Raw genomic sequence first — 25,613 nt, forward strand, 5'->3', positions numbered from 1 at the left:
TCTCAAATAAATATTATAACAGTAGATCGCACATACAGACAAATTCCAGGGAGGCGGTGAAAACCAGAAATTAGAAAGTGAAGGTGAAAGAAAAATCAAGAGAAAAATTAAGGAAGAAATTTGTCAAGCCTCTCGACAAGGGAATGTCTGGGCATATGTCTTTTGCTAGGCCTACGCCATGTTCCTAGATCCTTCGTATTCCTTGTAGTGTACTGAGAGAGAGAGAGAGAGAGAAGAGAGGATAGAGAGAGAGTAAGACGAGAGAGAGAGAGAGAGAGAGAGAGAGAGAGAGAGAGAGAGAGAGAGAGAGAGAGAGCCAACTTCCTTTCGACGACTATTGTATAAAATTGTCCACGCTGGGATTTCATATAGGCCTATTATTTTTTTACCCCATATAGGCCTACTTTACATACAATTCCTTTTACTCTGAAATTACAAGTAAGAGCACGAGACTGTGGGTTCTATTACTTAAAAGAATGACAAATAACCGACCGCAAAACAGGCTGATGTATTAATGAATGACATAATATCGAAGAATTTGTTTAAAATTCAATAAACAAATTCAATTTTGTCTCCGAACAGAAAGCAATAAAAATGAGCTTGTGAACTTCTGTCTCATTTCAGTCATTTGCAAAATGAAAGACGATGACAAATATTAGACCAAACTAGCATTTGTCATCGTCATTCATTGAGTCTTCTCGTTTATCGGATTTGAGCCGAATAAAACCTTTAATATGACTTGATTTATTAGAAAAAAAAAATACAAATGCAATAAAAAAAATGTTTGATATAGTCACTAATGGCACTTCCCCAAACCAACCGTCCGAATGTGCTCGACAAAGAAAGGAAGAAGGAAACGCAAGGAAGAAGAAGAAGAAGAAGAAGAAGAAGAAAAAGAAGAAGAAGAAGAAGAAGAAGAAGAAAAAAACATCAGGTTCATGACGATTGTCCATCCTTCGAGAGGGAATGTCCATTGTTCTTGCGAAGTTGACGAGTTCTATTTTATATTGTGGTCATTTATTTCAGCTCTGGATTGGCCATAACATGAAAAAAAGTAATAAATACAAAATAAAAACTTAGACGACGCTATACAGTGAAGAGCTTTACAAACTAAGATAAAACGCTCCTATTGCACCACTCATGGTTGCCAGACGTTAGATTTATGTGCACAATGTCCTTGGTGTGTTATAAAACCGTCTGAAATTCTTCAGTGTGGGAAGTAAAACGCAACCTGGTGGTGTATATAAAGAGTAAAGGGAAACATCTTCAATCAGAAAGACTAACACAAGTGACAGGATAAAGATAGAAAAGGAAAATTGAAAAAGCGAACGTTAGACTCAAAATCAGAGTTCGCTCGTACTAAAAAGAGCAAGGGGACGGGGAGGGAGACATTTAATGGTGTTTTATAACATTATTTAAATAATATTTTTCAATTTAGTGAGCTCCTCCGTGCGCTTGTCATAAGTATATAGTATTGTGGAAGGTTATTGGTCATTTTTCCATTCGTAATTGATTAATTAGAATATGACTGTATCAGTGAACATTGTCTTGATATTCTCTCGTGAGACACCGAACAGGACTACAGCTTTATTTTGATATATAATATATCTATTATATATATATATAGATATATATATATATCTATATTAAGCAACATCTGTGGATTAATATCTGTGGATATATATAAAAAAACGTCACGTGTGTATTAGTGACAAAAACTTTGATATGAAAAAAGTAATCACACTTTTGTATAAAGTATGCTGAAAATTATCTGCTTGGAAATTAATATTGCTATTATTAATTTCACTGCCGTATAGATTTAATAAGAAAGAGTTTTCGTGAATGAAACAGTGAATCAATTATATATAAAACCGGTTAGATTCACGTGAATGTGTTGTGACCAGTGTTATACCTAACTAGGCCTATATGGTTCTGGTATACCATCGTGCATCGGTCTAGAAGGAAACATTGTCACTTTAATATCCAGAGCAGAAATAAGTTTTGTCTTTACTTTAAGTTGACTTTATACTATGTATACTTCTGTGTATTCTATAGAATATATCTTGGTGTAATGTTAGCGTAAGCCAGGCAGGATTTGACAAGGAATTTTGAGTACATTTGAATTGGTCTAGAGTGAAACATCTTTTGGAGTCGTACAGAAATAGGGGTTTTTAAAACTTTTTATTGGCGTTATTTTGACTTTATACTGTTCTTACTCCTGCGTATTCTAAAGAATATATCTTGGTCTACGTTCGCATATATCAGGTAAGATTTGGCAAGGAATTTAGAGCATTCTACTGCTTTTCATTAGCATTTTGCACGCACTGGAATACTTAGAAACCCCTCTTCTCTTCTGCACTTCTTGCATATACCATATGGTACTATGGAACATTCTATTATTAATGATTTAAGTTTGTTTATCCTTTAAATTCATGGTGATTTTATTTCTCTAGGAACACAGGTGAAGTAATTAAGTAAACTATATAAAAAAGGTGGTTTTGCTTTAAGATTGAATCTTTTGTGATTCGGTGACTAATTGCTGTTTATGAGCAAATTTTGTTACAATTTGCAAACTTCAACGTAATTTGATATAAAATAAAACCTGTGATTGGATGGTAGACTGTTGGTGTGTCACTTCTCTCTCTCTCTCTCTCTCTCTCTATGCTTTCCAAACACCCCCCCCCCCCACCCTCTCTCTTGATAGTATAATTGCACAATTGTCTTTGCCAGAAATGCTAGGTCTATAGGTAAATGAGATAGTGCACTAACTTGTTTTAGGGTTCTAGATATATTTTTCACTTCCATCACCTCTCTCTCTCCCCTCTACTTGAGATATTCTTATCAGTCAAGTGTCTTCTTATCGGTCATTTCTCTGGTGCCAAAAAATACTAGCGGCAGATGTGGGCTTGGATGTCGAGTTACATTTAAATATAATCAATAACAAATTCAAGGATGTTCTGATGAACAGAACACCTTTATCTCTCTCTCTCTCTCTCAAGCATAGTTGGCTAATGTTTGTGATCCTTCAATGGCTATTATTGTCTCCGTTTCCACTGTGAAGTCACACTGAAATTTAATTTTCGTGTTATTTTGACCATTGTTGTTCTGAAGAGAGAGAGAGAGAGAGAGAGAGAGAGAGAGAGAGAGAGAGAAGAGAGAGAGAGAGAGTCCCTTCCAAGAACCACGTCCTCTGAACCCAGCTGCGTTAAATATTGCATTCTCTATCTGCTTCCATTTCTTGTAGGCCTACTTGTCTCTTTTTTAAAAAGATAGCCATTCTACTCCTTTTGTTTTCAGTCCTTATACTTTTACTAAAATATCCATATTTATTAGAGTAAAATATATAGTATATATTTTACTATATTATAATCTTTTCCTCCTTCTGATTCCTAGTTTGTCCTCCAATCCTCCTCAGCCGTTGAACTTGACTATTAGCCATCATGGCTTCTTCCGCTGCTGTTAGGCTTACTCATGCTTCTTTTACCACGAAGCACTGTAACTATATTTCAAGGAAGGAAGACGATTCCTGAAGGATTATATCTGATGTCCTGAATTGCGTCTGCTGCGAAAACATCAGGTTATCTGTCAGTGAAATCCTAAACTTTATCGCTCACTGCCATCCTGATAGGCCTATCATAGCTTGTAAGTCTCTCGCGGTGAATAGCCTACAACAATCCTTGGTTTACAATTTCGAGGTAAATTTTCCTTTCAGGGATTTCAGTGGCGGCGATAATCCCTCTATACGAGACTCGTCTCTAATCCTGTGTAATCCCACGTAATCCCTTCTTGAAAGCATGCGCTGAGTTCTTGCGGATTATCCTGAGCAACGTTACGAGTGAATTCTTAAGGTTCATTTACTTTCAGAACTTCTCTCTCTCTCTCTCTTCTGGCAATTCATCAGCTGTTACGCATATCTTTGCGATGGACAACCGATGGAAGGAAAGATGTAGCAAATTGCAGATGAAAATAACAACTGAAAAAAATTAGACCGATAAAAATATTTCGAAAAAAATAGACCGATATTGAGAGACAAGTTCAACCATTCATGACAAACGAGCTCTTATGTATGTATGTATGTATGTATGTATGTATGTATGTATGTATGTATGTATGTATGTATGTATGTATGTATGTATGTATGTAGTGAGTTCTATAAAAGACAGGGAAATCTCTTTATCGCTGATAAAGGAGATAACTTAAAAAGAAAAGGCTTGGTGGTGTAACTGAGTTTTACCAACCGGTTCCACTATAGTTTTCAGAAGATAACAGAACTCTATCGCGATTATCTTAAAACTCTGTATCAAACGGACCTTTCCTAGATAGTGACCGTTATTAAGACAAATATTTCTTGGAGGCCATTATTTTTCATTATGGTATTTGCAGTCTTTTGTTCGTGTAAAAAAATTTACGGTAAACTCCCTAACGGGCTTGTACTAAACACACCGCAAAGGTGGATATTCACCGGGTTCAAACTCGTGTGGACCACTATCTATCTCATGAACATACACCACGGTAAGCATACACACAAACAAAAAAAACGAGCTTACGTCTGTTTTGTGAAATCTGAAAGAGTTTCCCCCGAGAAGCTACGAATTGAAGTTGCAGTCCACGTACGGTGATAATTGGGTCTGGTACGATATACGATATATGTATAGGATGATAATTCTGTGGATATTATATATTATGTATATATATATATATATATATTGATCTATTGTCTATATATATATATAATTAGGGGCCTATGATAGATGTATCTGTTATGATCATGATTTAGTACGATATTCGATATCTGCTGTAGTAGGTATCGTACGCATTAGTACGATAGTCCAGTTTCATGAAATGAACAATATCTAAGACCTATAATAAGGTCATCTAACATTATTATGATTTAGTGCGATATACGATATCAAACCGTATAGCAAGGTAGTTTGCGCTTAATCAAATAAAAAAAAAAAATTACACCTGTAAAAAAGCGGGTGTGGCTCTTAGTCCCAAAAATGAGATACATTTTTGAGAAATATCTACAATATGCAAATGAGTAAATGGAAAAGTAAATAAATAAATACACAAATAAATGAATAAAAAAATACAAAATGTCTAAAAGTGTCGGCAACACTCCACTGAAATGTTGGCATCACAGGAGATTTTAAAAATATTTTTCATAAATATTCCAAAAAATAGTATATTTAAGAATTGAGAATTTTTGTTTGCGTGTGACGACTTAACAAGTAGTCAGTATGTATTTTTTTTCTTTTTTTTTATAGAATTTGTCCAATTAATCCTTATTTTACGATAGCATTTTATCCCAGGCAGAAAACTGGTAGTAACATGGCAACTACAGAAAATTATCCTTGAAATAAGACTCACTGTTGACAATACGTGTACCAGTGATGCCAACCCCTCTGACCCCCCTTCCGCCCTCCCCCCCTACAGGAGACGAGAAATTACCCTACATAACTGAAAATGACCCGACATTCTGCGGCTATGATAATAAATAAATCTTTAGATTATGTCTATATGAAATATCATGAATACTTATAATCATATTGATCTAAACCTACTTTGTTGCAATCACCCTACGCTTGAAAATATTGCCCTGCTGTCTAAGATTTTGCACAGATTCCCCTACGCGTAGGACAAGTACCTTACAGTTGGCAACACTGATACGTACTAGTCGTATGCGGACGTTGCCTATAGTTGCAAGACGCTTGGCTGCTCCCACCTATCTACCGATTTCTTCTTTGTTTTTACGAATTCTCACTGTTAATCTTCGGCCATTTTACCGTGAAAATGCCAAGGAAAAGCAAGAGTATTATTGAGTTTTTAGAGAAGACCAGGAAAGGAGGAATAGCTAGAAATAAGTAGAAAAACAGAAAAAAAGAGACAAACTAGCCTCGATAAGCTGATCGACCACCACAACAAAAGCTCCATGATCCCAAGGTCAGCTGACGTAATTATAAGAAGAAGAAAAGATTATTTGAAAATGTACAGAGACTACTGTTTTTTTTATCTATAACTACTTTATGCGTAGTATAACAGGCCTCATCTACGATGGAAATGAAAGGTATCTGGAGAAGACACGACGAAGAAGTAAGATATTCTAAGCAGACAACCGCTAATACATAACTGGCTACATTCATAAAATCGCAGAGGATACGTTTAGCAGGACATGTGCTAGAATGGAAGAGGGAAGAACTTCTAAAAAATGGTTATGGAAGGGTTAACAGAAGGGAGAAGACCAGTTGGGAGAGACAGAGGATGATGAGGATGGAAAGATGTGGAAAGAGATCTATGAGAATTGGGAGTGGAGGAAACTGAAAATAAATAACTTGAGAGATGCATCACTCAACAGGGGAACTTGGAGACTGAGAGAAGTCTGGTGCAGGAAGCCGTGGAGTTTAGTGAGAGTGAGTGAAAGTTAGATGTAGAAAATTAGTGCCAAAAAGAGAAGGAAGTTTGTCAGTCTTTATCAATTGTTGAAGTGGAATTACAACATTTGAGAGAGGGGAAAAATCAGCATTACTACTCATCCACCTTGAAGATAGTTTACTTAAGCATGCTCGATGGTGTCTTGAACAGCCACCAAAGAAAATTGTGCAGTTTTTGACAAAAAGGCAGTCAGCAAACGATAGTGGGTAAAACACAGAAGAAAAATAACTCAAATTATGGTAGAAAACTCCAGAAACATGTAGGTTAATCTGCGCAATGTAATTTTGTTCATTATGCAAACAAGCTTGATTGCATCCAGATGAGAGTAGGAGCAGAGCGAGAGCACCAAGAATGTTCCAGGGGCACTGTGATAATGGATGATGTAGTCTAGAAACAGTGCTGAAGGTTGGAAAGTGGCCCATACTTGGTAAAACGTATTCCCTCTCTGACATTATACTGTTCTGAGAAAACACAAGAGGTGAGACATCTTGAGGTACAGCAGAAGTGAAACAAATGAATAATCTATCATTCTGTGGGCAATATTATCAATAATGGCCAGCGCTTCTAGTGTGGAGTATTGAAAACACGTGGAAAACTCTGACATGCGTTTCCTGGACCTTCATGTTTTCTAAAATGGCATTCAGACTGCTACTGCGCTGGCAATTCTTGTCCAATTTGCTTGTTTTTCACATTTGAAAGCTGATACTTTTCCTCGAAGTTTGGGCTGGCCAAATGTCTGATAAGTTGGATCTCAACTTATCAGGGTTATTAGGGTTTATGATTATACAGAGTGAGATACTAGACGAAAATTATGTATGCCGAGCAAAACAACCAAAGACCTAGCCCAGAAAATGTTACAACCAATCTGTATAATAAAGCTTTCACTTTTTTTTTTTCCAAAAATTCACCAAGACCTGAGTCCCAATGGCTAGTCACTTCTAGTCATATGAAAATAATTATGATTTTAGTTTAAAATTAATTAATATTCATATTTTTGTGATGTATTTATTGATGGAATTCAGTTAAACATTGTCTGTCGAACCAGCATCTTAAGCACCAACTTCATCCTAGCTGATTGTGGACCTACACCCATAACAAGAGATACGAGGAACTTGGAGGTGGATTTGATGTACACCCAGTTACAAAAGCGGTGTCGCCCCGCCGGGCCGGCTTGGTGAAATCATGCCCTTCTTGCCCTGAAAGTGGCCCACGTTCAAACAACCAGTACATAGTTAGAATGGTTCGAAAGGGAGGAGGAGGAAAATTACGGTAATCACACAAAAAAATGCAATATTGAATGAAATGTATTTGGACAGAGAGAGAGAAAGAGAGCTTTTATTCCTGTTTGGTTATTAATCTGACGGATATACTTGAGACCTTCTGCTTTAAGAAACATATCATATATTTTTTGGAAAATAGTTATTATGAAATCTTATCACATCGAATTGTTTTTAATCGTTATCACATTTTCCAAATAAAAATTATTCAGACGAAAAATCCTTTTTAATTATCCTATAAACAGCTCTCTCTCTCTCTCTGTCCCCCGTCTTCTATCGCCTGGAATGATTATTTAAATAAGGGTGGATGTTTGATATGTTTTTTTGGATGTGGCCAAGGATCACAAAACCGTAAATGGCTACTCTACCAACTTGTGCTAGGCTGTATCCATTTTTGCCCTAGATTGACTACCATACGTCGACTCAAAATTTATTTTTTAAAATTCGCGGAAAAATACTTATAGGCCTACCAGCCGAAAACTTTTGAATCACGCGCCTTGGGGGATGCTGGGAGTTTACGGATCGAGGTGTTGTTTTGTTTACAATCGTTACGCAGGCGCGCAAACGCGAATTTCTTTCTTGCCGCACTAAAAAGTATCTGTGACACATCTCGGAAATTATTTCGTCACTTTGACATAATTTTTGTACCATTTTAAATTAGCCGTTACATGGAGTATTACATATGAAAATGTGCGCATTTTTATGTAGAATACAACTAAAAAATACTCATGATTGTAGCTTTTATCAGTTTTGAGATATTTTTATATAAATAACGATAAGTGCCAAAATTTCAACCTTCGGTCAACTTTGACTCTACCGAAATGGTCGAAAAACGCAATTGTAAGCTAAAACTCTTATATTTTAGTAATATTCAATCATTTACCTTAATTTTGCAACTAATTGAAAGTCTCTAGCACAATATTTCGATTTATGGTGAATTTATGAAAAAACGTTTTCCTTACGTCCGTGCGGTAACTCTTCCGAAAAAAATCATACATGCGATTGTGATGTTCGCACCATTTTAAAATTAGCCGTTACATAAAGTTTTATGTATGGAAATGTGCGCAATTTCACGCACAATACAACTAAAAACAACCCATGGTTGTAGCTTTTATCAATTTTGAAATATTTTCACATAAAAAATGATAAGTGACAAATTTTCAACCTTCAGTCAACTTTGACTCTACCGAAATGGTCGAAAAACGCAATTGTAAGCTAAAACGCATATATTATAGTAATATTCAAGCATTTAACTACATTTTGCAACAAATTGGAAGTCTCTAGCACAATATTTCGATTTATGGTGAATTTATGAAAAAAATAACATTTTCCTTACGTCCGCGCAGTAACTCTTCCGAAAAAATCATACGTGCGATTGTGGTAATGTTTGCACCATTTTAAATTAGCCGTTACATAAAGTTTTATATATGAAAATGTGCGCAATTTCATGTAGAATACAACGAAAAATAATTGAAGGTTGTAGCTTTTCTCATTTTCGAAATATTTGCATATAAATCACGATAAATAGAAAAAAACCCACGTTCGGTCAACTTTGACTCTACCGAAATGGTCGAAAAACGCAATTTTAAGCTAAAACTCTTACATTCTAGTAATATTCAGTAAGTTATCTTCATCTTGAAACAAATTTGAAGTCTCTAGCACAATATTTCGATTTATGGTGAATTTAAAAAAAAACTTTCCTTCCCTCCGCGCGCGGATTCTCCGCCTCAAATCTCCGAAATGCGTACGTCCCATTCTCGGAATATTTGCTCCGTTTCATATTAGGCATTTCATAGAGTTTTATATATGAAAATGTGCGCAATTTCATGTAAAATAAAATGAAAAATATTTGAAGGTTGTAGCTTTTCTTATTTCCGAAATAATTGCATATAAAAAATATATATATATAAAAAAAATTGACATTTGGTCAACTTTAACTCGTCAGATATGGTCGAAAACTGCATTTGTAAGCTAATACTCTTACAGTATAGTAATATTCAATCATTTGTCTTAATTTTGAAAGAAATTGGAAGTCTCTAGAACAATATTTAGATTTATGGTGAATTTTTGAAAAAAAATATTCGTTTACGTCCGCGCGTTACGAATTCATGCATTATTTTGTGATAATATTTTCTCTGTGTTGCTTTTATTGTTTTACAATGTGTTATATACCAAAATAATTGCAATTTAGTGTACATTACAACGAAAAAAAAGTAACTTGTTACCTTTAATCGTTTTGTGCACAGCGCGATTTGAATACAATTATATATGAAATTTCGTTTTTGCGCTATCATATATCGCATTATTTATATATGATAATGATAATTTTTTAAATTTTTGATGGTTGCATACTACACTTCAGCCAATGACAAAAAAGGAGCCAAAAATGAACTCTTAATCTTGAAAACTAAGCCCGCTGTGATTTTTTGAAAAAAAGATTTTTTCCGCTTCCACGCTCACTCTGAAACACTTCCGGCACACGGGAGACTTTTTTTTACCGCTTCGGCGTTTAAGGGTTAATTAATCTATGCTAAGAACACATTACTGGATATGCTAATCTAGTAGTACAGGATTTGTATTTATGGCATAACTTAGATGAGTTACCAGTATTTGAGTGTGATGGGCCACTTTGCTCCACCCCTCACAACCATCTAGGCCACTTATAGAAAGTATGTCAATTTGCTATATTTCTTATATTATATCATATTTATATATCAGATCAGTCACGTCTTAGCTAACTCCCACCGCCACCCCCTGCCCTCAGGCTCACGCTTGCTCACTCACTCCGCCTTTATTTGTTGCTTCAGATGTAACGTCCAACACACCTTGTTGGTGTTCCCCCTCCAAGCTATTCAAGAAACCCGCCACTTTCGATATCTCCTGTTCATTAGTCTTTTATATAGCTATGGTTTTATTTTTTGCAATGAAAAATTGTAAACATCTGGAAAATAAATGGCCTATGAAATACTGTCATCCGAGTATTATTTTACCCTCCAAAAAACATCCATCAGAACAATCTCATAATAACTGTAAGACCTTGAAATACCGAATATGAGGAGGTGCGGGGGTAGAAGGATATTTATAACAAGGTGGGGGTTAAAGGTGATGGGGGACAGGTGACATTGGGTGACCTTAATTTAAGTCTTGACGGGTTCACTTATTAAGATTTATAAGGTAATGATAGTAATACCTTTACTGATAGCAGAAGTTCCTCACTGGACGAGTGGTTTTCGCGCTCGGCTGCCAATCCGGTGGTCTGAAGGTCGATTCCTGACTTGGCCAACGCGGAATCAGAGGAATTTATTTCTGGTGATAGAAATTAATTTCTCGATATAGTCTGGTTCGGATCCCACAATAAGCTGTAGGTCCCGTTGCTAGGTGGCTAATTGGTTCCTAGCCACGTAAAAATATCTAATCCTTCGGGCCAGCCCTAGGAGAGCTGTTAATCAGCTCAGTGGTCTGGTAAAACTAAGATATACTTAACTTTTTTACTGATAGCAGTTAACCCTTAAACGCCGAAGCGGTAAAAATCAAAACCTCTCCCGAATGCCGGGGCCGGTTTGGAGTGAGCGCAGAAGCGGAAAAAATAATTTTTTCAAAAAATCACAGCGCGCTTAGTTTTCAAGATTAAGAGTTCATTTTTAGCTCCTTTTTTTGTCATTGCCTGAAGTTTAGTATGCAACCATCAGAAATGATAAAAATTATCATTATCATATATAAATAATGCAATATATGATAGCACAAAAACGAAATTTCATATATAATTGTATTCAAATCGCGCTGTGCGCAAAACGGTTAAAGGTAACAAGTTACTTTTTTTTCGTTGTAATTTAAACTAAATTGTGATCTTTTTGGTATATAACACATTGTAAAACGATAAAAGCAACACAGAGAAAATATTATCACAAAATGATGCGTGAATTAGTAACGCGCGGACGTAAAAAAATATTCTTTTTTTTAAATTCATCATAAATCTAAATATTGTTATAGAGACTTCGAATTTGTTTCAAGATGAAGTTAAATGATGGAATATTACGATACTGTAAGAGTTTTAGCTTACAATTGCAGTTTTCGACCATTTCGGACGAGTTAAAGTTGACCGAATGTCAAAATTATTTTATAAATTTTTTTTTATATGCAATTATTTCGGAAATTAGAAAAGCTACAACCTTCAAATATTTTTCCTTTTATTCTAAATGAAATTGCGCACATTTTCATATATAAAACTCTATGAAATGCCTAATATGAAACGGAGCAAATTTTCCGAGAATGCGATGTACGCAATTCGGAGATTTATGGCGGAGAATCCGCGCGCGGAGGGAAGGAAAGTTTTTTTTTCATAAATTCACCATAAATCGAAATATTGTGCTAGAGACTTCCAATTTGTTGAAAAATGAAGGTAAATGATTGAATATTACTAAAATATAAGAGTTTTAGCTTACAATTACGTTTTTCGACCATTTCGGTAGAGTCAAAGTTGACCAAACATGTTTTTTTTTCTATTTATCGTGATTTATATGCAAATATTTCAAAAATGAGAAAAGCTACAACCTTCAATTATTTTTCGTTTTATTTCACATGAAATTGCGCACATTTTCATATATAAAACTTTATGTAACGGCTAATTTAAAATGGTGCAAACATTACCACAATCGCACGTATGATTTTTTCGGAAGAGTTACCGCGCGGACGTAAGGAAAATGTTATTTTTTTCATAAATTCCCCATAAATCGAAATATTGTGCTAGAGACTTCCAATTTGTTACAAAAGGAAGGTAAATGATTGAATATTACTAAAATATAAGATTTTTAGCTTACAATTGCGTTTTTCGACCATTTCGGTAGAGTCAAAGTTGACTGAAGGTTGAAAATTTGTCACTTATCATTTTTATATGAAAATATTTCAAAACTGATAAAAGCTACAACCATGGGTTGTTTTTAGTTGTATTGTGCATGAAATTGCGCACATTTGCATACATAAAACTTTATGTAACGGCTAATTTTAAAATGGTGCAAACATTACCACAATCGCATGTATGATTTTTTTCGGAAGTTACCGCACGGACATAAGGAAAAAGTTTTTTCATAAATTCACCATAAATCGAAATATTGTGCTAGAGACTTCCAATTTGTTGCAAAATTAAGGTAAATAGTTGAATATTACTACAATATAAGCGTTTTAGCTTACAATTGCGTTTTTTGACCATTTCGGTAGAGTCAAAGTTGACCAAAGGTTTTAAATTTTGGCACTAATCGTTATTTATATGGAAATATTTCAAAACTAATAAAAGCTACAATCATGAGTATTTTTTTGTTGTATTCTAAATGAAATTGTGCACATTTTCATATATAATATTTCATGTAACGGATAATTTAAAATGGTGCAAAAATTATGTCAAAGTGACAAAATAATTTCAGAGACGTGTCACTGATACTTTTTAGTGCGATAAGAATGAAATTCGCGCTTGCGCGGGTGCCTAACGATTGTAAACAAAACAACGCCTTGATCCGTGAACTCCCAGCACCCCCCAAGGCGCGTGATTGAAAAGTTTTCGGCTGGTAGGCCTATAAGTATTTTTCGCGAATTTTTTCTAAAAATTTTTGAGTCGACATATGGTACATCCATTCGGCATACGGGGGACATTTTGACTCGACGTTTAATACGTCCATTCGGCGTTTAAGGGTTAATATCAATGATTCTAAGTCGCCATCACGACTGGCGCATAAAGTTATAGGGTTACTGAGATCATCTCTGTATATCTGGTTAATGTCTGTAACTATCGTTTATGTTATGAATCCTGGTTTTCACACGAGGTAACTTGCCACACACAGTCATGGACGAGCTGTATATAACGCCAGTGGTCTTGACAGTCGTGTTTGCAGCCTTTGTGGAGGTTTATTTGGTAATTACGATTATCTAAACTTAGGGAGGTGTTAGTCGAGGTCATTGTGTTTATCTATGCGTTTGGAATAACTGTTCTAACATAATGTTGTGCACTATAATCTATGTATTATATACTTATCTATTGCAACGTTTGTAGGGATGGCGGCAGCAAGCAAAGGCAACTCTGTTGACCATATACTACCCCAAAGGCTGCAAACACGACTTTCAAGACCACTGGCGTTATATACAGCTCGTCCATGGCTGTGTGTGGCACATTACCTCGCGTGAAAACCAGGATTCATAACGAAAACGATAGTTACAGACATTAACCAGATATACAGAGATGATCTCAGTAACCCTATAACGTTATGTGCCAGTCGTGATAGCGACTTAGAATCATTGGTTATTAACTGCTATCAGTAAAAGTATTACTATCATTACCTAATAAATGTTGATAAGCGAACCCTTTAAGACTTAAATTAAGGTCACCCAATGTCACCTGTCCATATCACCTTTAACCCCCACCTTGTTATAAATACCCTTTTATCTCCGCACCTCGTATTCGGGATTGTAATGTCTTACATATATTATGAGATTGTTCTGATGGATTTTTTTGGAAGGTAACAATACTCAGATGACAGTATTTCACACGACATTTTTTTTTCAAATGTTTACAATGATCTTATTACAAAAAATAAAAACATGGCTATGTAAAAGACTAATGAACAGGAGATATCGAAAGTGGTGTGGTTTTTTAATAGCTTGGAGGGGGAACACCAACTAGTGTTGGATATTAGCCGCTGAAGCAATGAACAGAGGGCGGAGTGAGTGAGCAGGTGTTAGCCGGGGGGTGGGGTTAGGGGAGCTGGCGGTAGGGGGAAGGGGAATGGTTAGGTAAGACGTGACCGAGCTGACCACATTAAAACACTCTTAAAGTTATAAAAATTCTTAAGAGAATTTTACGAAGCCTCTTACGCGCAATGAGTACTCATATCTCAGGCCGAGATTTAAGAGTGGTGGAGGGGCCTCCTAAGTACTTAGGAGTTTCTCATGGCGGTAGTCACAGACTGTAAAAATGGCAGACGAACAAGAACACCGCGTTCGCCTGCCCGAGGAATTTTCGTCCAAGACTGGATATATTCGATGTGTATGACGACAGTGAGTTTAAAAAAAGATATAGAGTTGATCAAAGTGGCCTCATGTATGTGACTGAATTTATCAGAGAGGCGATTGCCAACCGCACAGAGAGGTTTTCTGCGGTTTCTAACATATCAGTCTCTCTCTCTCAAAATTAATGGATTAATTAATTTGATCACATATATTGGCGCAGGATTAGACACGAAGGGTCAAGAATGGAATGAAAATGAAAGTCCTTAGAGCTTTTTTTGGTGAGCAGCGAGAGAGGAGCACTAGGCCTATAGTACTAGTGCTTCACCTCTTTCATGTCTCATATAATTGTGTGTGTGTATATATATATATTATATATATATATATATATATATATATGTGTGTGTGTGTGTGTGTGTGTGTGTGTGTGTGTGTGCGTGTGAGGTTTTAAATTCCTTTTTCACGAAGATAGATATATGAGGTTATAGTCCACAGGGGAACAGAAAAGCAGAAATTCCTTGTAGCTGTTTACAGTACATTCAAAGTAAAATATAAGAAACAGAAAAATAAAAATAAGTAGTTAGATAAACATTGGTCATTGACATACAGGAAAATCAGTGGCTTGTAATAACCTATTTATTTTAAAAGATTTACAACCAATTCGAAGGTTTCAAAACCCAAAAATATGTGTTAAAACAATTCATTTAACAATTGAAATATGTTCTTAGCGAAAGGACAACATTGCTTAGTTTGCACCCAGTACTCGGGAACAATTCCACAAAAATGGCGTCATTACATGATTGAATATGGACATTAATAGCATTGGTACTATATATTTCTCCTGATACTATATTTGTGCTGACTTTTTTTCGCACCTCAAGTTCCTTTTTCGACTGCTTACATGAACATGGGATCTGATATTATAAATGCCTTCATCATATTAAGGACTATTTCTTATAAGATTGTTGCCTATTGTGTTTTTGGGAGAAAAAATATCAAAGCCAAACCCAGCACTTCCAAAGGATGTCCAATGTTTTCAAAGGGTTTTTATTTATCCTTTATTAGAGAAAGTATGCAATATTTTACAGTTTTAACAGAATTACATTCAGAATTTTATCTGATGAGAGTATTATTGTCTTTCTTGTAACAATACATAAGCAGCTTAGATTCTAGACATCTTTTTTTATATTTTAATTATATTACATACTTGAATTTACTATGTACGTACACTCGACAAGAAAACTGAAGATACAGTTTTCATTAGCTTTCGTTCATCCAATTTCCCATTTGTTTTTACTGAAAAGACATAATATCGCTAAATTTACTCTAGAATATGAAAATATACTGCAAATTATATCGTATAAGTTAAAACTGCAAAACAAAACCGTCCAGATACTTAAAACCACGATATATGTCCGAAGTAATTGGAATTTCTCAGATAGATTCGTTCATAGAGATCTGGTAGATAGAATGTGAATTTCTGATTTTAGTACTATGTATCACGACGACAATATTTACTCGTTTTGCTTCATGAACGGGGATATATTGCATCATCGTAAGTGGTGAATGCAATTATTTTAGTTTCTACAAACTTATGTTTGTATTCCAAAGCGATTAAAGTTAGTTGACGTCAATGGCACTCAATGTTGCGACGGCTAAGGTGGGTTGAACAAATCTAGTTGCATCCGCAAGAGCGTTTTCTATGATGTGAGGAGGAGCCCTAGAACTTAGAGCGGGAAAGCGCAAGTCACTGGATACTGGCTAACGTAACGGATTTCACACTTTGATTACTTTGACGTTGACATGGATCGAATGCTAGTTGCTGTTTACAAAGCTACTGTCTTTAAACATAAATCTTAATCAAGGTTAAAGTAGCATGTCAGCTCAAAGATTTTCTGGCTATATGCTCCCATTACAAAGCAGTTCGTAGTAACCTACAGCCCTACACGACTGCATTTCTTTGCCGCGAGGCTGAAAGATCTCCCACGATATAAAACTTTAATTGCCTGTGCAATACATATTGAGTTATTTGTGGTAATAAGTATTTTTACTTAACACAGCTTTTTTCGTGAATGATTTGTGGATGAAACCCGATTTTCAAAAGTAAAGACTATCAAGAGAGCAAGAATGACCGCACCCTGTGTCTAAAATTTTCCCTGTCTTTTTATAATCTTTGAATGCTACCTACGGCAACTGTCGAATGTAATCAAGATTATGGTATGAATTTCTTAGAGAATTAACTTGATTATCATGATCCTTCAAATTTTATCTAGCATAGTGCAGCACGATCTTGGCAGTCATATCATATCGCGCAAGCATAGGCCTATCGATAGAGATACTTAATTCATTATATTTTCTTCTGCCTTTCCCCGTCACAAGTCCGCCACCAGTACTATAATTCTCTCTCTCTCTCTCTCTCTCTCTCCACATCTAAAACATACTTTAAAAATATTTATATTACCACTCAATCTCCGAAAGAAAATATAATGAAATTAAGTAGTTATAAATAGGCCTAAGCTTTCACATGAACAGATTTTGCTCCTCTCTCTCTCTCTCCACTTTTAAAACACATTTGAAAAAATATTATCACTCAATCTCTCAAAGTAAATATAATGAATTAAGTATTCCCAAAAGATAGGCCTATGCTTGCGCTCTCTCTCTCTCTCTCTCCCCACTTTTGAAACATTTGAAAAAATACTATCACTTAATCTCTCAAAGTAAATATAATGAATTAAGTATCTCTATCGATAGGTCTATGCTTGCACGCTCTCTCTCTATCGTCATAATATTTTATTCTTTATTGTATTGTTCCTCACGATTTCCACAAGTACTGCCCAAATTTTAAAACCCGTTCTCTCATTGTTAAGATCCGTCTTCAAACATTACTAATAAATAAGGTTTCACAGTAGGTTTTATAAAAGGATGATCGATATTCTACCCTGAACTGACGTTACCAAACCAATATTAACGAATAATATAGAGCCTGTTTCTCCATTCAAGTATAAATGATTACAGGATCTCAACAGAATCTTTATGGTGCAAAGTTGATGGAAATCTAGAAAGCAACAAACGCTATGATTTTGAAGCTCCGCCCCCTTTCAAGAGTTGCCAGGTGTGGCATTATTGAACAATATATGTCCGAAGATTTTAAAAAACTGTATCTTAACTTTCCTTGCCGAGTGTACATACATATACCCATACATATACACTGTATATACATATACTCATTTCACCTAGCTATTTATCTGTAGTATATAATAAAATTCCAAGTAACTACGTGTAAAATTAGAATAAATGTTTTTAAATTACTTACGCAATACATACCTATTTCTGTATATACTTTTTATTGAAATACGTTGGGTTGCTCTAGTTGGTTTAGCATCAGAATGCGGGTCGACTCGGGAAAAGAAGCATTAAGTTTTTTGGTGACGTCTTCCCATGTGTCTCGTCTCATCTTGGCCGTCACCTCCGTGTTGAATTTTTTCTCTTTTATTACAGCCCTGCCCCTGTTTTCGTCTATAAGCTGCAACAGACGAAGACAAGCGTCCTGCCTCCAATTTGCCTTCCTCTGCCTCTTGGGTTTTGGACTACTACTCACAGGCACTGCAGTTGGTGTTGAATCCATTTCTAACTAGTAGGCTATAGCAGAGCGAACGCCCGGCGGAAACTATGCCTATGGTCTGTTTGTTGTTTGAAGCGTCCGCCAAAATTACAAAACAAAATATAGGTACCCGGAAAATAAATACTTTTGAATTCAACAATAATATACAGATCACAAGGTTAATGTAATAATTAATGAATATTTTGAATTTTTAAAATACTTTTTTTATTAAAATAATGGCGAAAATCGTATATTCATGGATTGTAGCTATATTTTCCGCTATTGTTAGCGAGATCTTCGCTTAAAAGTTTCTCCTAAACATACCGTTTGTCATAGCTAAGAGCATAGATATAAAAGCCTAGATGCCGCATCGGGCGCTAGCTGAATAGGCTGGCGCACGTCATCAGGCCCGCCATCTTGGGGCGGTAATTCAAACAATGCAGCAGGCTGCAGTATATGACGTTTTTTCGCCACTATTCGCTTAATATTGCACGGATTTTCTTGTCTGATGGCTCGTTACAAAGCTTACATAATTCCCTACAAGGATCTAATAAAATAAAGTTGTTCCTTATTGTTTGAAAGTTAACTTACAATGACTTTGTTTTAGCAGGTAGGGGGAAGGGGGCTAGTTGTACACAAATGTTAATATTTACCCATAACTATTGCTGTAAACAATAATTTGAAATGCTGTGATAAGACAGCCTACGAAAAAAAATGGTTAAAACAATATTGTTTAAGGGCCATTAGGTCAATAGGGTAAAATGTTGGACACTAATTTGATGTTTCTAGATTTCTTTCACTGCATTATAGCTATGTAATATTAGTGTTAATCTGGTCCTTGTAATAAGAACTAAATGGCCAAGCAAGGCACATAATGAGTTTTTGTTGATGTTTTGATATAGCCTGCTGATTTCATATCAATGCATATAGATTATCATTACAATGTAGTATCATTAAACTGTTGGAAACAGCAATGAAAAAAAAACTTGTTTAAATTGCTGGGAATATTTATAAATAAATGCACAGATGTACAATAAATGTTATATATACATTCAATGTAAGAACAAATATCATGAAAATAAATCGTTGTGCAATACATTTTGAGAGTTGTTACTTCAAAGTATAGGCTTAATGACCCATAAGGCCACCCACAGCTTTAAATTTATACATGTGTGACCAAACCAATGAACAGTTAGCTGAACAAAAATTAGACTGGCCTTATGATTGTGGTCTAGGCTGAAAGGCTCGGTGGGGTGGGGGGTGGGGGACGGTTACTATGACCGGGTATACAGGGTTGCTCGTCAGGATTGGCTCATTTTGGCAATTTTGGTCTATAGAAGTATAGAGATGGCCCAGGCCCTTATCCCAAATAAGGTATAATAATTTGGGTCCTTGACAACACAGGTCTAGAGATGAGCTATATTGAACTGTTAATGCTTGCCATAATGATATATCCTAGTCTGAGCAAATTAAAGGTAGTATTGTGAAAAGTTTAAGTTCTATATAATTATTTCACCATATAAAATTAGGTCTAGAGATAGGTCACTTTTGCCACTAGACGAGGTCTCTTGATACCCGCTAAATTTTCCAAAGCCAGGTCTAGAGGTCAGAATTCACTGAGGAGCATCCCGTTCCAAAAAAAATGGAAGAACCCCCACCCCACCCAGGCTCAAAGGAGCAGGCAGAGATGCAAAGGCTAGATAACACAGAAATCCTAGTTATTCTAGGGCCTACTGTAGTTTATTTTAGGCTCAACCCTACAGTTTTATGACTTAAACTTGTAGGCCTGTGCCAAAAATTATATTGGGGGATTTTTTAACAGAGCACTTCGAGAGACAAAGATTTTACTTAAGTTGCACAGATCCATAGCTGTAGGCCTACTTTAGTCATCTGTCTTATCACAGCATTTCAAATTATTGTTTACAGCAATAGTTATGGGTAAATATTAACATTTGTGTACAACTAGCCCCCTCCTTCCCCCTACCTGCTAAAACAAAGTCATTGCAAGTTAACTTTCAAACAATAAGGAACAACTTTATTTTATTAAATCCTTGTAGGGAATTATGTAAGCTTTGTAACGAGCCATCAGACAAGAAATCCGTGCAATATTAAGCGAATAGTGGCAAAAAAACGTCACATACTGCAGCCTGCTGCATTGTTTGAATTACCGCGCCAAGATGGCGGACTTGTTGACGTATGTCCGGCCGGCCGATGCGGCATCTAGGCTTTTATATCTATGGCTAAGAGAGCATAGAGAGTCTCTCAGAGCGTTGATAAAACACTCTTAGAAGTTCCTCTTAACTATGAGTAATTGAGTGACTTAAGAGAGAATGTTTATGAGATGTCATAGGAGCTATGATAAATACGGGCTGGTCTAAAGACTATCATGAAATAATTTGACACTAAATAATATGTTGATACGTAGTATATGGTTTTGCAACACCTACATACTTTATACCTCACCATCATTATGTTAATGCGCCGATGCACACATTTCACTGCATTTCATTTCACATAATTTATTTTCACCAAATTGCTTGTTTTCTGAAATAATTATAATATTTTCATTCAATAATATAAGAAATATAACAAATTCAAATACTCTCTATAAGTAGCCTAGATGGTTGTGAGGGGTGGAGGCAAGTGGCCCATCACACTCAAATACTGGTAACTCAATTAAGTTATGCCATAAATACAAATCCTGTACTACTAGATTAGCATATCCAGTAATGTGTTCTTAGCATAGATTAATTAATAAAATAATATCCTTGCAATACTGATGCTTTGATGACTTATACAACCCACGGTTACAAAACCTGGTGTTTAACATCTTTGTGACCAGATTCGTATATTATTGGTAATACATATAATTATAGTCCAGTCAATCTAGGGCAAAAATAGATACAGCCTAGCACAAGTTGGTAGAGTAGCCGTTTACGGTTTTGTGATCCTTGGCCACATCCAAATAACATATCAAACATCTACCATTATTTAAATAGTCAATCCAGGCGATATAAGACGGAGGACAGAATGAGAGAGAGAGAGAGAGAGAGAGAGAGCTGCTTATAGGATAATTAAAAAGGATATTTTCGTCTGAACTTTATATTAATATGAATAGTTAGTTCCAACAATATCTTAGGCATTTTTATTTAGAAAATGTGATAACGATTAAAAACAATACGATGTGATAAGATTTCATAATAATTATTTTCCAAAAAATATATGATAACGTTTCTTAAAGCAGCATGTCTCAAGAGTATATCCGTCAGATTAATAACTAAACAGGAATAAAAGCTCTCTCTCTCTCTCTCTCTCTCTCTCTCTCTCTCTGTCCATATATAGTATTTCATTCAATATTGCATTTCCTTGCGTGATTATCGTAATTTCCCTCCTCTTCCCTTTCGAACCATTCTAACTATGTACTGGTTGTTTGAACGTGGGCCACTTTCAGGGCAAGAAGGGCATGATTTCACGGAGCCAGGCCTGGCGGGGCGACACCGCTTTTGTAACTGGGTGTACGTACATGCTTTGAATACTCGTCTGAAACTTAATGGCAACTGTCGACTAGCACAAATAGATAAATGTTTGGTGTTCAAAGCATTTGATGAAGACTAAATGTAACATTTGACAATTCAAACTGCTGCTTCAATCTATACAGACAAAACTCCTATTTAATTTCAGAATAATCTTGCAGTTATCTTATTCCCTTTGTCTGGTGTGGAAACGTATCTTGATTTGCCATGTCAGCAGTCTTTGCAAGTACAACATTCCAGAGAATAACTGGAAAGCTCTGGAAGGTTGGCTCTGCCTCAGTTTCTCATAGCATTTGTCTGTCGAGGTAAGGAGCGCTTTCTGTCTGTATGTCTGTGTCTGACATATGCAACCACTAGAATTCTAATGCTGACGTTTATCGAGACTCTCTGTCCATCTTTAGACACATTCAATCACTGTAGGAAAAATAAGAATATGTAAAATTGATGCGTATCTATCATTTTATCACTAAAGAACCAGACTTTTGATGCTTACTTGCAAAGATAGCACAAGCCTACAATGTGAGAAGCGTATCATCCAACTTGATGTATAAAAGCAGCAAGATCTTATCACTTGATTCCATAAAGATACCAAAGGCTGCTAAATTTATGCCTTTCCTTAAACACAAATGGCAGGATACCCAGTATTCAAAATGTCTCCAATGAAGAATTCTTATCATATAGCTAAGCAGATAGTAAACATGAATATTCTTCCTTTACGTTTGGACAGATGGAAGAGTACAGACAACATCAAGTGGTTGTGGAGAGCCAGTGATGGGACCAAGGAGGTACACAGAGCCAATGATAAGGGTTATGGAGTTGGGGGCTACGGTGTGACTTTTAACAGCACCAAACCGCTGAGTCAGGACTTATTCAGAGAGGCTGTGGAACACCTTCACAGGTTGGTGGTCCATTTCCAAAAACGCTTTCATTTTTACGTTTCAGAGGCTCTTCAAGACTGATGAAAATTGACAGATTGCTGCAATTGGTTGTGGAAAGTACAGTGGGGAGAATGTCAGTGGGTAGACTTAATGGATGATTGAAAAACGACCTCCTGAAGAACCCATAGACTCTGGAGATTGACGATAGATGATTAGACTGATATGGAGCCAAACAGTATTGTGTAGGGGAGGATCTGGTGTGACATACAATGGAACACAGTTAGGCTTAAGACCTGACATTTAATGAAGAGGAGAAAGAAATTTATCATTCAACAACACATCATGAAAAACACTAAGCAACTCTACTTACAAAACATTTAGCTACCATAAACTGTAAAAGCCACATTCCATTTGAAGATTCCAGGCCAGTTCGACTTGGTTGTAGAGTTGCTTATTGTTTTTATGGTGTGTTGTTAGTATGACATTTTTTTTATATCTCTTCCTATTAATTCTTTTATAACTGTGAAGAGACTTAGAATGCTCAAGCAAACTTGGTCACTGTAAAATGATGTATTATGGATCTCTTAGTAACTTGGATAAACTTTTTTTTTATGAAGAGACTGAATTGTTAAGACAAAACAGAGTGCTGAGGAAGGTTTATTCTGGAAATGAATTGCATTGACTTTATGTCTATAATAATCTAATAGGTAACCCATGGTATGTTTATTTCACTTAGGAAGATTCCATGGCTTGGTGTCTGCCTCCTTCCCTACAAAGGAGAACTGTGGTATTGTCAGCCACCGAACTTGGAGTTAAATTTCCAGGTAAGTAGGACTAACTGTTTCATTTGCCCTTCCAACAGTAATCTTTATATTTTCTTATATCTTATTTAAGTTCTAATCTTGAAAATTATAATGTTCTAGGTTCTGGAAGATGGCGATGTGGTTGACGTTATAAGTCAGGCGACAAAGGATGGTTTTCAAGATTCTAGACTTACACAAGGAAAATTCAGGGTTATTTGTCGCAAGCCCAGTGCTCCTTGCCTCATTCCAGAGGTCAAGAAACACTTCCCCCACCAATATGATTTTGTCGTCTCGGGTCACATGGGAATATGCGATGGCTCGAGCTTTTCTTACATCATAAAATGGATGGCTGTGATACTGGACGACTTAGCTGCTGGAAGAACTGTCAGCGATGAGGAGGTTGTTCCCATTACCAACAACAATGAAGTTTCTGTGCTGCTCACCCAGATTAAGGACAGTGCGTCATGTGACAAGCACCTCACTGAAGCCATTTTGAGAACTCGACCCAAGCCTGATCAAGTTCCACTTTTCTTTCAGGCATTTCCAAGGCCGACTGAAGCAGGACCCTCTACCAAGAACATCCAGAGGGTGATGGAGTCCAAATTTCTTGACCAGCTTCTTCAGAGGTGTAAGCTGGAAAAGGTGACAGTTAACAGCGCCTTAATGGCTGCCCTAAACATAGCCATTGTTAACCTCGTGGAGGAGAAAGGATTTGCTAAAGATGTCTGTGAGGTATCTTGCAACCTGTACACAGACTACCGTCGATACATGAGACCAACTGAGACATTTCACCTGGGGCCTTTCAGATCTTCCATGTCCTACATTTCAGTGGTAGATGATTCTTGCAGAAAGAACTTCTGGGACTATTCCAGAAGAGTTGATGAAGACGTGCGCTCCGCCCTGAACGACAAATTGACGATGAAGCAATATGTGGTGCAAGAAATGGTCGAAAAAGCTGACCAAATTTCTTACGACTACATAACTTCATTTAGACCAGCTCTTCACGATTACAGTCTGACAAATCATGGGGACTTTACCCCACTACTCCATCACAATGGAGACCATGTTCAGATAACGGCCGTGGATTCAATTTCATGTATACATAATTCCCTCAACAGCAGCTTACATGCTGTGGTGACTTTTCGAGGGAGAACGACTTACAATGTATCCTATGCCACTGACTACTTCACTGAGACAACTGTGAACAAGCTAGTGGATGAATTGTTTTCAGTTCTACAGAAGTTCGTTTTCACCGAGGGTCGACGATGATGGTTGTGTGCTTGATTTCTTTGGCTAAAATTTCAGGTTTCTTTCCTGTATTGCCAAAATGTTTTGAGAATCTTTTTCTATTTCCTTTTCCCCTGATTGACTGGACCTTTCATTCTAGACGAATCACCTCATTCTGTTCTTTTTTGGGCTGAAGCCTATGCTTTTCCATATTTTGCCGATGACCTTGGCTGTGTAGCGTATATTGGACTGCTGATCCACTAGAAGTTGTCCTAACATACGCAGCTGGCATCAGGTTTGTCCTGCCTTGACTAGTGCATGCTCCAGTCCAGTTAGGCAGTAACCGCTATACACATTAAAGACAGACTATAGTAGATTCACATCAACTGTGCATCTGATGTCTAGACCAGTCCCTTACAACGCTCCTGATTGGCTGTTGATAAGCCAGTCACAGGGCTGGAAACTGTCAGTCTCTTGAGAGAGCTCACATAAGCAGGATGTATGTTCACATAAGTAGATGTATGTTCCAGCCCTGTGATTGGCTTATCAACAGCCAATCAGGAGCGTCGTAAATGACTGGCCTAGACATCAGATGCACGGTTGATGTGAATCTACTATAGTACATGTCAATCGCTATGAAATCAGCATACCAGTCGCGTACGTGTATGGCCAGATACCCACTTACCAATGCTATTTCACTGACCCATAGTCTAGGCCAGAACAAGTATGCAAAATATATGTAATTTTTTTTAGGGGTTATATATCTGGCATTCTCTTATACCAAAGCACAGTTAATGATCTGACTGACTATGCTCTATGAAATCACGATGTAACTTTAAACAGTCACAATAGAATAAATAATTGAATATGGG

General features: G+C 36.4%; 1 protein-coding gene across 19 annotated transcripts; it reads left to right on the forward strand.

The window, feature by feature from the left end:
* Window positions 1–1,106: 1,106 nt before the first annotated feature.
* On the forward strand, window positions 1,107–25,613 carry LOC135211041 (uncharacterized). 19 transcript variants are annotated; one of them, XM_064244082.1, is made up of 7 exons: window positions 1,221–1,250; window positions 7,504–7,701; window positions 18,198–18,426; window positions 21,982–22,138; window positions 22,561–22,731; window positions 23,448–23,535; window positions 23,635–25,613. In XM_064244082.1, exons 4-7 carry the CDS (start codon window positions 22,041–22,043, stop codon window positions 24,781–24,783), a joined length of 1,506 nt encoding a protein of 501 aa, XP_064100152.1. In that variant the 5' UTR covers window positions 1,221–1,250; window positions 7,504–7,701; window positions 18,198–18,426; window positions 21,982–22,040; the 3' UTR covers window positions 24,784–25,613. The 19 variants fall into 19 exon arrangements, with proteins under 19 accessions (XP_064100167.1, XP_064100157.1, XP_064100168.1 ...); XM_064244080.1 differs by lacking the exon at window positions 1,221–1,250 and adding an exon at window positions 1,359–1,483; XM_064244092.1 differs by lacking the exon at window positions 1,221–1,250 and adding an exon at window positions 1,359–1,483 and having other exon boundaries at window positions 18,198–18,307.

The sequence above is a fragment of the Macrobrachium nipponense genome, chromosome 4 (genome assembly GCF_015104395.2).
Source record: "Macrobrachium nipponense isolate FS-2020 chromosome 4, ASM1510439v2, whole genome shotgun sequence".
Taxonomy (NCBI): Eukaryota; Metazoa; Arthropoda; class Malacostraca; order Decapoda; family Palaemonidae; genus Macrobrachium; species Macrobrachium nipponense.